This window comes from Trachemys scripta, chromosome 2 (assembly GCF_013100865.1).
Source record: "Trachemys scripta elegans isolate TJP31775 chromosome 2, CAS_Tse_1.0, whole genome shotgun sequence".
Lineage (NCBI taxonomy): Eukaryota > Metazoa > Chordata > Testudines > Emydidae > Trachemys > Trachemys scripta.
The window spans coordinates 144,627,140-144,639,594 of record NC_048299.1 but is presented as its reverse complement, the minus strand read 5'-3'; the positions used below and the strand labels follow the sequence as shown (position 1 = coordinate 144,639,594).

The 12,455-nt window shown below is 53.7% G+C and overlaps 1 protein-coding gene and 1 long non-coding RNA gene across 8 annotated transcripts; one reads left to right on the top strand and one right to left on the bottom strand.

Annotated features, from left to right (window-relative positions):
* Positions 1-3,678: 3,678 nt before the first annotated feature.
* Positions 3,679-11,532, top strand: LOC117872899. The gene is made up of 3 exons (XR_004644617.1): positions 3,679-3,810; positions 4,947-5,078; positions 11,485-11,532. It is a non-coding gene; the product is annotated as an uncharacterized LOC117872899 (long non-coding RNA).
* Positions 3,771-11,745, bottom strand: LOC117872897 (maestro heat-like repeat-containing protein family member 7). 7 transcript variants are annotated; one of them, XM_034761740.1, is made up of 8 exons: positions 11,549-11,745; positions 9,743-9,856; positions 8,074-8,244; positions 5,546-5,625; positions 5,013-5,118; positions 4,709-4,804; positions 4,471-4,575; positions 3,771-4,022 (listed from the first exon to the last, which is right to left on the bottom strand). In XM_034761740.1, exons 5-8 carry the CDS (start codon positions 5,112-5,114, stop codon positions 3,795-3,797), a joined length of 531 nt encoding a protein of 176 aa, XP_034617631.1. In that variant the 5' UTR covers positions 5,115-5,118; positions 5,546-5,625; positions 8,074-8,244; positions 9,743-9,856; positions 11,549-11,745; the 3' UTR covers positions 3,771-3,794. The 7 variants fall into 7 exon arrangements, with proteins under 7 accessions (XP_034617631.1, XP_034617632.1, XP_034617633.1 ...); XM_034761741.1 differs by having other exon boundaries at positions 8,221-8,244; XM_034761742.1 differs by lacking the exon at positions 8,074-8,244.
* Positions 11,746-12,455: the final 710 nt, after the last annotated feature.

Genomic DNA, 12,455 nt, shown 5'->3' with positions numbered 1-12,455 from the left:
GCTCTCTGTAAATTGGGAGCTAGTGGAAGGGGAAATGGAGCCCCCTGGCACTCACAGAAAGCTGATTACAGAATGAGCCCGAACTGAGAGGCACCATATCCGCCCCCCTAAAGAGCCAGACTTCAGTGGTGATACAGCCCAACCGGGGTAGCAACAGGATTGAGAACGAGGTAGGAAGTTCAGAGCAGCAAGGAAAGCCTGGAGGGGAACTTGAGAAGAGAGGTTGGAAAAGTGCAGCAAAGAGAAAGGAGCAGACCTAGCTGTTGGGTCCAGGGCCCTGGGCTGCTATCAATGTCAGGGTGGGACTGGGTTCCCCTACCGGCCCCAGAGGAGGCGGCGTACACGCACCTGGAGAGGGTTCCCAAGCCCAGCAAGGGGGCTACAGGCTGAGCAAGTGCCCCAGCGATGGCAGAAGGACTTCTGTCTGTGGAAAGACCTCTTTGGACTTTTAGTGTGAGGCAAGCTGGGCCCCAGAAGGGTGGACTAAAGGTGGTGACCTGGCCGGAGTTACCAGGCAGAGAAACTGCCGTGGTGGTGGAGCGACCATGGATGGGGGACGCTAGCCCAGCGAGAGGGCTGTGATGCCATGCCTGGCCGCCGGGTGGCACCTAACGATGAGTAGATTCATTTATGATTAGCATAGTTGGCAGGATTGAGTTCCCCCTGTGATCCGTGAGGGAAGTCTTGGTTGCTGAAGGAATCATAGAATATCAGGGTTGGAAGGGACCTCCGGAGGTCATCTAGTCCAACCCCCTGCTAAAAGCAGAACCAATCCCCAGACAGTTTTTTGCCCTGATCCCTAAATGGCCCCCTCAAGGATAGAGCTCACAACCCCGGGTGTAGCAGGCCAATGCTCAAACCACTGAGCTATCCCTCCCCCAAGCAGGTGTATCAAGGGACCAAGCTGGTCGCTGGATTTCCCACTTCAGTTCCAGGGACTGGCTAAGCAGCCAAAGCAGATCTAGGGGGTTCTCCTGCAGCTCCTAGAAAACCAACAGACGCAGAAGGAAGTGCAGGTGGAGCTACAGATGCAGCAGCAGCAATACCTGTGAGAGATCCTGCAAAGGGAAATCAACCCAGGATCTGCTATGCCCATGGACAAAAAGAGCAGAGAAGGAGAGCATGCCTGGGCTGTGCTGAGAAGGTTAGCCCAGGGAGAAGGGCATGAGAAAATGTACAAGCGTGGCCTAAGGCCAAGATGGGAGCAAGAGTTCTTTGTTTTGGGGGCAGAGAAGCAGGCCACATCAAAAGACACGGCCTGCTTAGGAAATTGCTGAGTGGCTGAATGAGGGGCCAGGGCCCTAAGAAGTTAGAAAGAAAGGAGAAGGAGAAGGTGTCCTCTGACACAAACCCCCATGAGGCAGGCAAGGTGGAGGTGGCTGGGGTGGCCATGGACCTTGCAGACCCTCCACCAGTATGTCACAGAGCTACTCTCTGTGGATCACCCCGCTCAATGAGTGTTCATTCTAGGAAGCAAGCCGGCTAGACAGTAAAACAGCAGAGGCTGCTCCCAATGCTACACTCGGTTTCTCAGAAATGAGTAGACTTTATGGGCAGAAGAGACCGTTAGAGCATCTAATCTGACCCCCTGCATATCACAGGCCTTTCTGCACCATATGGGGCAGGCAGAGCTCTGCCTGGGCGCAGGGGGAATGGGATGGGGGTAGATCAAGGAAAGGGGGGAGGGGAATGGGTGTGAGGGAAAGAGCTCCTGTCCCAGATGAAGGAATTTGGGGGCAGAGGAAAGGACCCTGCTCCACAGAGAGGGGAGAGGGTTTCTGTGAGTGCCAGGGGGCTCCATTTCCCCTTCCACTAGCTCCCCATTTACAGAGAGCCAGAGCAGTACCTGCAGCAGAGAGCGGGAGTTGCTGGTGGCCTCAGAGGCACAGGCCCTGCAGCGCCTCGGGAACCTGGCGCAAGTGCCGCATGATACGGAGCTGGCGCATCACATTGGCCGTGTCGTCCTCCTGCTGCAAGGGAACGAGAACCTGTCTGAGACTCAGACGCCTCCGAGGAACCAGGGGGGATTAACGGCCCCTGGAACCAGCAGCATTTCCACCCAGCCCCTGCCCACCTCTGAGGGATGGATTCCCCCTCCTGACCCCCACTATGGAGTCTTGTTGTCCTTCCTAGTGACCTCCAGTGGCAACCCCCCTCCTTGTACGGGGAGCTCCTGCCACTTCCCCCTCAGTGCCCCTGACAGCTGTTCCACCTCCAATCCACAGCTCAAGTTCTCAGACCCCTCTCATCCAGCCCCACCCAGGTTGGGTAGGGAGGGGACTGTAGCGGGGGGAGCAGGAGGGATTCTGGCAGCAGTGAAGTGGGATGTGGGGAGGTTGAGACCTTTCCCCAAGTCACCCCAGCCACTAATGCTGAAGCCGCAGGATGGCAGCCCTGGTGAATGGGACGGATCGGCAGCCCCTGCTGACTAGGGTTACCATACGTCCGGTTTTTCCCGGACATGTCCTGCTTTTCGGCGATCAAACGCCCGTCCGGGGGAAATTGCCGAAAAGCCAAACATGTCCGGGAAAATGCCGGCCGGGCACTTCCCCTCCCGCGGCTGCTCTGCTCTGCTCCTCCCCTCTCAGACTTTAAGAGCCGAGCTGCCCGAGCCAGCGCTACCGGCTTCGGGCAGCCCCCCCCTGCCTCCGGACCCCCAGCCGCTGGCCAGGCACTTCCCTTCCCGGGCTCCAGCTGAGCTGCTCCGCTCCTCCCCTCTCAGACTTTAAGAGCCGAGCTGCCCGAGCCAGCGCTACTGGCTTCGGGCAGCCCCCCCGCCTCCGGACCCCGAGCCACGGGCCAGGCACTTCCCTTCCCGGGCTCCAGCTGCGCTGGGGAAGCGCCAGCCGGGGGCGCAGAGTCTGGGGGCTGCCCGGCAAACCGTGAAGCCGGTAGCGCTGGGGCAGCCCTTTCCCCATGGCTGGGAGTGGGAGGAAGGAGGGGGCTGAGTTAGGGCGGGGAAGGGGTGGAGTTGGGGCGGGGCTAGGGGTGCGGAAATGGGCGGGGCTAGGGCCCATGGAGGGTCCTCTTTTTTTATTTATTAGACATGGTAACCCTACTGCTGACTGAATCCTCCTGTTCTCTCCAGAAGGGGTCCAGCCTTGCCAGCAGCAGGACAAGCGTCCCCTGCCCATGTGCCTCAGCCTTGCCTGGTCAGACGCCATCACCCGTCAGTCCTTGGCCTCCCAGGCTGCCAGTGATGGGAGCAACTCTGGATGGTGGCTCGGGTGACACAGACACCAGACCACTAGGAATTGGGTGCGGCCCTGTGGGACAGGAAAGTCTCGCAGAGGGCACTTGGGGGACTCTCCTGCCCTTCCCAAGAGCGATAGCACCCTGTCCTAAGAACATAAGTCTGGGATGAGGCAAAGCTTGTCATTAATTAGCCTGGCTAAAGAGCTGGGTGGAGCTGCTCCGGAGACAAGCTGGCTCGCTCCTGCTCATGGAGGTGAATTCATCTCCCTTCCCAGGAGCACCTGCTCTCACTTTCATTCCCCACCAGGCTCCTTGTGCCAGGCCAGCGAATGGCCACAGGATGGGAATGAGGCCTGGGCCCCGCCCCAATCTCCTGAGTCTAATGCAGCTGCTCAACTTTTCCCCCATCAGCTGCTGGGTTTCCCCCAGGAGGGAGTAGGTGACAGGGAGAGAGAGACACACACATTTGTCCTTCTGGTTGCAGGGCTTGTGTCCTTCCAATCCCATTGGTGGCTGCACAGTGGGCAGAGTCCTCGCTGCGTGCCTGGCCCAACAGAATTGCAGGGCGTGGTGTGGAACACAGAAAGAGATAGAGAGACTCATCCTCCAGCCGGGGTCAGTCTGAGAGAAATTGGCTGGGGTCCCAGTCTCACTCTTCTAGCGGGTGCCATTTCCCAGCTAGGTTCCTTATCCCTCTGGTGCAGCAGCAGCTGGTAGAGCCGGTAAACCCCATCCCTGGCCTGCCGGCTGATGTCCTTGGCTGGGTCACTGACGGACAGAGCCAGCTGTGCCATGTGGTGACCCATCCTGGGGAATTCCGCTGAGTTCTAATGGACGGGAGAGGGAGAGGAGACTCCATCAGCATTTTCCTGTTAGCTCCCAGTCCCCCCGGGCCAGGACTCTCCTTCCCCTCAGCCCCTCTGCAGGAGATGCTAGAGGACAGGAGCTAGAGCCAGACCCTTAATTTCCTCTGCCCCCAAGGAAGCCTGCAGCACAGGGCTGTGGACAGGGCCCTCCATGAGGACTTGCTTCCCCAGCTGCTCCAGGATGACAGGGAGGCATGAACCTGGAGCACAGTCCCCTTAAAAGCCCAGAGTCACCACTTAACTAGGACAAGAAGAACTTGACTCAAGCCAGGCTCACTCTCTGTTCTGACTCTGCCTTCCCAAGAGGAACACTCCTAACCCACAGCCCCTGCAGCAGCAGATCCTACAGCCCGTCAGAGCCAGATCACCTACCCCTGGAGTCAGGAAGCTGGGGTCAGAGATCACTTACGTCAAACTCAGGGAGGGTGATGGTGAATCTGAGCAGGGCCGTGCTGCTCTTAACGGCCCTGGCTCTCTCTCGCGGCACCCTGGACACGATCCAGTAGTTAATGTGCTGTGGGGAAAGGAGGCATTGCACTGACTGCCCTGACCAAGGATGCCCACTGGGGGCCCGGCTAGGAGGACAGACTGGAAAATGGATCTAAGAGTGAAGGTAAAATTGCCCCCACCCCTCTCATCGGGCTCACCTCCAAGATGTACTGGAGCCTGTCGGTGTCTGGGGACTCTGCCAGCAGGTTCCCCAGCATGGCGTCCAGGAGGTCTGGCAAGACCCTAGGCAGATCCTGAAAGCAAGGGAGAGCCATGGGTCAGAATTAGGGAAACTGGGGCTAAACTTGCCACAGGATGGGAAGTGGGGTCTCTGGGAAGCACTGGTGTGACCCCCAAACACATATCCTGGCCTCTCTCCTTCACATCCCACTGCAGGCAATTAGCAAGGACTCATGGCAGGATGACAGCTGGCTCTTCAATCCATGACTTTAGCTGATCTACCTGCACTTGGGCGGTGTCCTTCTCCATGCCCAGGGTGAAGACGGCGTGCAGGGCAGCTCGAAGGAGGTGGGTCTCCAGCTCTGGCTCCACAGCAGGTGTCATGGTGCTGGAAGAGAGAGGAGCCAGTATTAGACTGTGCAGTGCGGGGATGGGACTGGCACCAACACGCAGGTTAAACTGCAGGGAAATAGGCACAGGCTGGCAAGAAGGGAAACTGAGGCACCGAGCCAGGGAATGACAAGGCCAAGGTTTCTCAGACAGACAGTGGCAGGGCAGGAATAGCACCTGTTCCCTGCACCCTGCTGCCCCTCCTGTATCTGATCCTGGGAGTGAGCCTCTCCCCAAAGCCGTTGCAATGTTACTGGAGTGAAAAGAACAGCCCAGCCAGGAGAGAGTGACCCTTCCCCGCACTTCTGCCAGAGGAGCCACCCTTGGGCGGTGACCTGGGAGTGGGAGTGGGAGGGGCAGTGACTCCCAGCCCTGGGCCTGAGCAGCACTGGGGTTAGGGGAACCGGGCCGGAGGGTCTCGGTACCTGAGGTTGCCCACAGCAATCAGGGAGTTAGCGAGGACGGCGCCGGGTGGAGAGTTATCAGGCAGCTCCTCAATGAGCTCCTGTGAGACCCAAAGGAGACAAAGGAGCGTGTGAGATTCGGGCCACACTGGACATTGCTGGTTTCCTATTGACCTGTGGGACTTTGGGCAAGTTGCTCCCCGCTCTAGGCTCTGTCCCCAGCAGTCAAATGGGGATTTCATACTTTCCCACTATTGGAAAGTGCTGGGAGAATCCCCCAGCAAAAGCTGCTCTGACAGTGCTAAGCAGCATCTGACCATTAGAGGTCAGAGCACACTGCCCAGGAGGAGGAGTGTTTGGTTCTGGGCTGTTGGAGTACGGGCTTTCAACCATCTGTGCACACATATTATACTAATTGCATCTAGACCACATCTCCCTAGTTTGTTTGTGAGAATGTCCTTATTAACACCAAGATGGATCACATCTACTGTTTACCCACCTCCACTAGGCCCGTAACCCTGCCAAAGAAGGAGCTAGGATTGGTTTGGAATGATTTGTTCTTGACAAGTCCATGCTCACTAGTCCTAAGAACCAAATTGTCCTGTAAGTGCTGACAAACTGATTGTTTAATAAGGAGTTCCAGTATCTTTCCAGGTATGTTAATGGATGGGAAGACGTTCTTTTTCAGGGATCTCTGACGAGAACTGGGGCACAGCACGTAGTTTGTTGAGGCCATAAAATAGAGACAGGCACCTCTTCTCTTCTCCCAGCACCCCAGATACCTAAAAGGGTGGGACTCACATCCCTCAATGGGCTTTAAAAAAGACAATGGTTACAATGTGGCCCCAACCATTTCTGGTTTCTGCAGACTAGATGTTTTAGCAAAGTTTAGAATTCCTTGGTGCTCAACACCGTGAAACTCCCCTTTCTCCTTTACAAAGGGCTTTAACGCCCCTTATCTCACCCAGGCTCTCGACTGCCCAAAGTTGGAGAATTGTCCCTGTTCCCACTGCAGAGCACCCCCCACGACACACACACACAGAGTCCTCCTGGTGGTGGGAGGGGAACAGAGGAAAGGACAGAAGACGTAAGAGATGAAGAGAAAGGAGGGAGGGATGGAGGAAAAGGTAAAACAAAAAGGACAAACCCTAATGTCCCCAGTGATTCTAAGGGACAAAATCCCAGGTGGGGAATAAAATTCGACCACCTTAAGCTAGTGTTTTCCATGCCTAGAATTCAGCTGGCGCCAGATGCATCAGACTCAACAGGTTCCAAACCTCTCGGAGGCTCTTACCTTCTAAACAGGGACGCCAGTTTTCTAGTAAAATCAGGAAAAAGAAAAGAGAAAACTCAAAAGAGGTTTCTCCTGGCGCTCACGTACGTGACCCTTAATACTCTCTCAGTCCTCAAAGAGAGACCTCGAGAAGGAGACTTGCTGAAGCAAAGCTACAGGGGACTCTGAGGTTTCCCTGGCCCTGCGCCCCTGTCCTGCCTGGCTGATGTCAGTATCTCTCTGTGAGGTCACCACCTCCCCAGCACCTTTGACCAATAGGCTGAGATCCTGCAAAAGGCCTTTGTGATGTCACTGCCACACCCACTCCTCCCCTGCAGTGCTAATGTCCTGCCACAGGGCAGACACTTTGGAGGTTTGAGCTACACAAAGAAGAGACACTTAGATCTCAAAAATTAGATGAGATGTTTCAGTCTGAGCTAAGTAGTTGCTGCTCTTAACAATTGCAACATAATAAAATACAAATAAAATAGACTATTTCAGCCATTCTATTATGTCCTAATCTGATCTGAGTAAACGTGATAGGACACCTCATCTTATGCACTGCTCCTAGTGACACTCTCCAATAGATCCCCATCCTCCACCTGTCGGGAGGTAGGTAGGAGCGGATTGTTATCCCTACTTGAAAGAGGGAGAAGCTAAGGCTGAGAAAGGAGAATTGACTTGTCTTAGGTCACACAGCCAGTCCGTGGCAGAGTTGGGAATAGGACCCAAGAGCCCTGATTTTCAAACTAACCATCGGATCTTGAATTTCAGACATTGAATGACCTGAATAAAGTGTTCTCAAGTGAGTTCCAGACCAGCAAGAGTTCATAGTAATTATTCAGCAAGTATTTTAGGAGAACTGGAATGGTAGAGAAAATAATGAACTGCAGAGAAGCAGCAAAATTTGTTGAACATATGACTGGTTATGACTATTTACTTGGTCTTAAAAGAAAACAACAGGGACCTGAGTCTCCTCCCTGTCAATAACCCCCTGCTCAGCCAATCAGGGTAGAGACCGAGGGGCGGGGGGATGAGGGTTCTCACCAGAGAGCCCAAAGGATGGCCCAGGTCACCGCTGGGGATCACTGTCTGAGCACTATTTCAACGCCACATTTTTCGGTGGACCTCCCACAATGGGAGTTGTAGAGCACCCCCGACGACACACACACACCCCTCCTGGTGGTGGGAGGGGAACGGGGAAAGGACAAAAGAAGTAAGAGATGAAGAGAAAGGAGGGAGGAATGGAGGAAAAGGTAAAACAAAAAGGACAAACCTTAATGTCCCCAGAGATTCTAAGGGACAAAATCCCAGGTGGGGAATAAAATTTGGCCACCTTAAGCTAGTGTTTTCCATGCCTAAAATTCAGCTGGCGCCAGATGCATCAGACTCAACAGGTTCCAAACCTCTCGGAGGCTCTTACCTTCTAAACAGGGACGTCAGTTTTCTAGTGAAATCAGGAAAAAGAAAGGAGAAAACTCAAAAGAGGTTCCTCCTGGTGCTCACATACATGAACCCAAATACTCTCTCAGACCTCAAAGAGAGATCTCGAGAAGGGGACTTGCTGAAGCAAAGCCACAGGGGTCTCTGAGGTTTCCCTGGCCCTGCGCCCCTGTCCTGCCCGGCTGATGTCAGCATCCCTCTGTGAGGTCACCACCTCCCCTGCACCTTTGGCCAATAGGCTGAGGTTCTGCAAAAGGCCTTTGTGATGTCACTGCCACACACACCCCTCCCCTGCAGTGCTAATGTCCTGCCACAGGGCTGACACTCTGGAAGTTTGAGCTACTCCCTGTGGATCACCCCACTCAATGAGTGTTCATTCTAGAAAGCAAGCCGGCTAGAGGGTAAAACATCACAAGCTGCTCCCAATGCTACACTCGGTTTCTCAGAAATGAGTAGACTTTATGGGCAGCAGAGACCGTTAGAGCATCTAATCTGACCCCCTGCATATCACAGGCCTCCTGTCTACCACAATAGCTACTTTTGGGGCAAACACATTCCGGAAAGGCATCTAGTCTTTATTAATGACATCAAGAGATGGAGAATCCACCACTTTCCTTGGTAGCTTCTTCCTGTGGTCAATCATCCTCGCTGTTGAAGATTTGTGCCTTATTTGTCATAGGAATTTGTCTCTTTTCACCTTCCAGCCATTGGGTCTTGTTCTGCCTTTCTCTGCTAGACTAGAGAGCCCTTTAATACCCAGTATTTTCTCTCCATTAAGGCACTTCAACACTTCAATGAAGTCCCCTTCAATCTTCTTTTGATAAGCTAAACAGGTTGAGCTCTTTCCATAGCTCACTAGAAGGCATTTTTCTCCAGCCCTCAGAACATTTCATGGCTCTTTGCTGCCCCAGCTCCAATTTCTAGGACCATCTTTTTCAAAGGAGGACACCAAGACTGGAGGCACTATTCCAATAGCAGTCTCACTGCTGCTGTGTCACCTCCCTATCCTACTCACGGCTCTGCTCCTACGTCTAATGATGGCTTTAGCCCTGTTCACCACAGCATCACACTGGGAGCTCATGTTGAGTGGCTTCTCCACTCTGGCCCCTAAATCCTTTTCAGAGTCACTGCTTTCCTGGATCCACGTCCCCATTCTGGAGGTGTGGCCGGCGTGCCTTGTTGCCACGTATAGGACCTTGCATTGGGCTCTGCTCAAACTTGTTTTCTTTGAATGGGTCCAGCTGGCTGAATGAGCCAGATCGCTCTGTATCACTGCCCTCACCCCATCAGGAATTACCACTCTGCCTGTATTTTGTCACCCCTCAATCTTATCCGCAGTGATTGTATGTTTTCTCCCAATTCATTGATAACAATTATTTTAAAAAATTAGTCCTTGAGAGCTTCTTCAGACCCTTAGTACCCAGGACCTGCTCCCCACATCACAGTGAGAAATGCTGTCCAGCCCTGCTGGTACAGAGGGGATAAGCACAGAACAAACGTACCTTTAGGAGCTGTGTTGTCCATAGGCTCTGAACAACATGTGGGGGTCAGCAGATTACAAATGCACGACAGACCTGTAGTGTAGACAGGTCCCAACTGTGTCTCGGTTTCCCACCCTGTAAAATGGGGAGAACAAACAAAACCTTGATTAGCTCCTTGACAGCTGGGGAAACCGAGGCGGTGCAGAGACTCGCTCATGGTCCCAAAGCCAGGAATAGAAAACAGCAGATCTGATAGCCAGGCCTGGGACCTAACCCTGGTTTTCCTGGCCTTGCTGCTCTAAGTTTAGTCACAGCCGCCATATCTTTTCCCCCGTGTCCCTTAACCCCACGTCACTGCAGAAGAGAGATTTTCTGGTAGCCAGCTGGCTCTCCTGCATGTGGATGTCGTTCCAAAAGACGTGCTCTGACTCAGTCCCATGCTATGGTTGGCTGAAGGAACCACGTGGTCACATTCTAGCCCTGAGTTATACAGGAGGGGCGACTAGATGCACATAATGGTCCTGTGGAAGCAGAGAAAAGAACTGACAGAAGGGAACTGTAATGCATGACGTTTGTTAGCAAGAGTCAGGCTAACTGTAACCCTGATAACGCGAGATTTGTAGAAGCGAGGATTGTGTGAGGCAGGTGAGAAAGAGCTGTGTAAGAAGTTATGATGACCTCAGCATAGATAAAGTGTAGAAGACCTTGGGTAGATAAGGTATAGAAAATAATTGTATGTTGGCAANAGATAAAGTGTAGAAGACCTTGGGTAGATAAGGTATAGAAAATAATTGTATGTTGGCAAAAGTCAAAACAACTGAGGAAATGAGATATCAAGATGGCCTATGTATAAACAAAATGCAACTGTTGCTCATTATTGTCTGTAACAAAAAGTATAAATGCTTGCTGTAATTGTTTACCTGTTGAGAGACCTGTTTAGCTCTCTCCCTCTGCACATGTGAGAGTTAATAGTTAATAATAGAGTTAAGAGTTAATAATAATCTGACTTGCTGTACCAAAACAAATAGTAAGAACTCAGTTTTTCTCCGACAGTCCTTTCTGACCTGAACCTCTATCAATCGCTACATTTTCTGCTGCTAGGAAGAGAACTCTGGACCTATTTTCTCTCATTCACTTTCAGTCGGAATAATTTCAATCCAGGCCAAAGGATTTCCTCTTCCATTGTGTCTTCAGCACCTTTGGGAGCAACCAGTTACTGTTACCCACAGGTTACCAGTTTCAACCTGTCCCAGGGTGAGATGGCAGGGAAAGGGGTTGGAGCTCAACTGCACCTGGCCCAGGTGATGCAGGTCCCTAGGGTGAAGGGAATAAATGTGGGGGTCACGTGACAAGACGCAGCCTGTGACTAGGACCCAGGCCTGCTGAGAGATAGAAGGGCAGCCTGTACTCAGCCAGGAGAGAGACCCCAAGGGAAGCAGGCATGGGAGGGGCTTGGAGAGTCCTTTAAAGGTCAGGGACAAGCTGGGAAGGGGCCAGGCTGAGCACTAAGGACAAGGCCCTAGGAGGGAAAGACAGGGCAGTTTAGGAGATGGGGCAGATAGTCCAGTTGGTTTCGGCTCCCAGGACCAGACACCCAGAGGTGAAGGTGATTGTCGGGGCTTCTGTCCTTCTTCCCAAGTGTAGATTTGATAGTGGAGAAGACTGATGCCGTAAGGGGGAAGTGAGTTACCCCAAGGTCACCCAGTGAGTTTATATCACCAATGCATACTCGGAAGGATCTAATAGAAATATGAATTTTCCAGTCTCTTCTTTCTAGGAGTCCCCAGGGCTAAGGTAAAACCCCTGCGACCTCCCCATTCTGCTCACCTCCAAGATGTGCTGGAGTTTGTCTGTGCTGGGGGGTGCTGTCAGCAGGATCGAGAGCTCGTCATCCATGTTCTCTGGGCAGGCCTTGCTCAGAGCCTGCCAGCGGAGGGAGACCAGGGGTCAGGAGCCTGCATTAGCACCGGTGTGCCATTGACCAAGAGCTGGCTGAGGTAAGCGCCGCCTGGCCGGAGCTCGCACCCAGAACCCCCAGGTCGGAACCCCCTCCCACACCCAAATTCCCTCCCAGACCTCACACCCGGCACCCCAACCCCCTGCCCCAGGTCGGAACCCCCTCCTGTACCCTAATCCCTCCCAGACCCCACACCCCCACCCCAATCGCCTACCCCAGCCCTGAGCCCCCTCCCGCACCCAAACTCCCTCCCAGAGTCCGCACCCCAACCCTCTGTCCCAGCCCGGATCCCCCTCTGGCACCCCAACCCCCTAATCTCCAGCCCAATCCCAGAGCCCGCATCCCCACCGGAGCCCTCACCCCTCCCAGCACTCCAACCCCCAGCTCCAGCCCAGTGAAAGTGAGTGAGGGTGTGAGAGCCAACGACTGAGAGAGGTGGGCTGGGCTGGAGTGAGTGGGGGTGGGGCCTTGGGGAAGGGCATGAAAGGGGTTGGGTCAAGGGCGTTTGGTTTTGTGCAAGTAGAAAGTTGGCAACCCTACTTAAGGACCTTTGAAAAGCAGCCTCCTTAGCACCGCTCCTGATACCAGGGGCCAAGGGGCCCCCGGACATGAGAACCACAATAGGCCAGAGCAAAACGCTGCGTTAGAAATCGGAGCTCAGGCTGCCAAGCGAACGATAGCTGACAGACAGGGGATGTGGGAATTAAGGTTGTGCCTTCAGCCAGCAACTGGTGTTCATCCGTTTGCACCACACACACACCTGTAGGCAGGGCCACT

Bases quoted from the DNA above. Each gene is read 5' to 3' on its own strand.
- LOC117872897 (XM_034761738.1), bottom strand. From the start codon at position 5,766: ATGAAATCCCCATTTGACTGCTGGGGACAGAGCCTAGAGCGGGGAGCA. The intron at 4,805-5,012 runs GTAGATCAGCTA...CCTTGCTTTCAG, and splicing joins AGGACACCGCCCAAGTGCAG to GATCTGCCTAGGGTCTTGCC. The intron at 4,023-4,470 runs GTAAGTGATCTC...CCCGTCCATTAG, and splicing joins TCACCCTCCCTGAGTTTGAC to AACTCAGCGGAATTCCCCAG.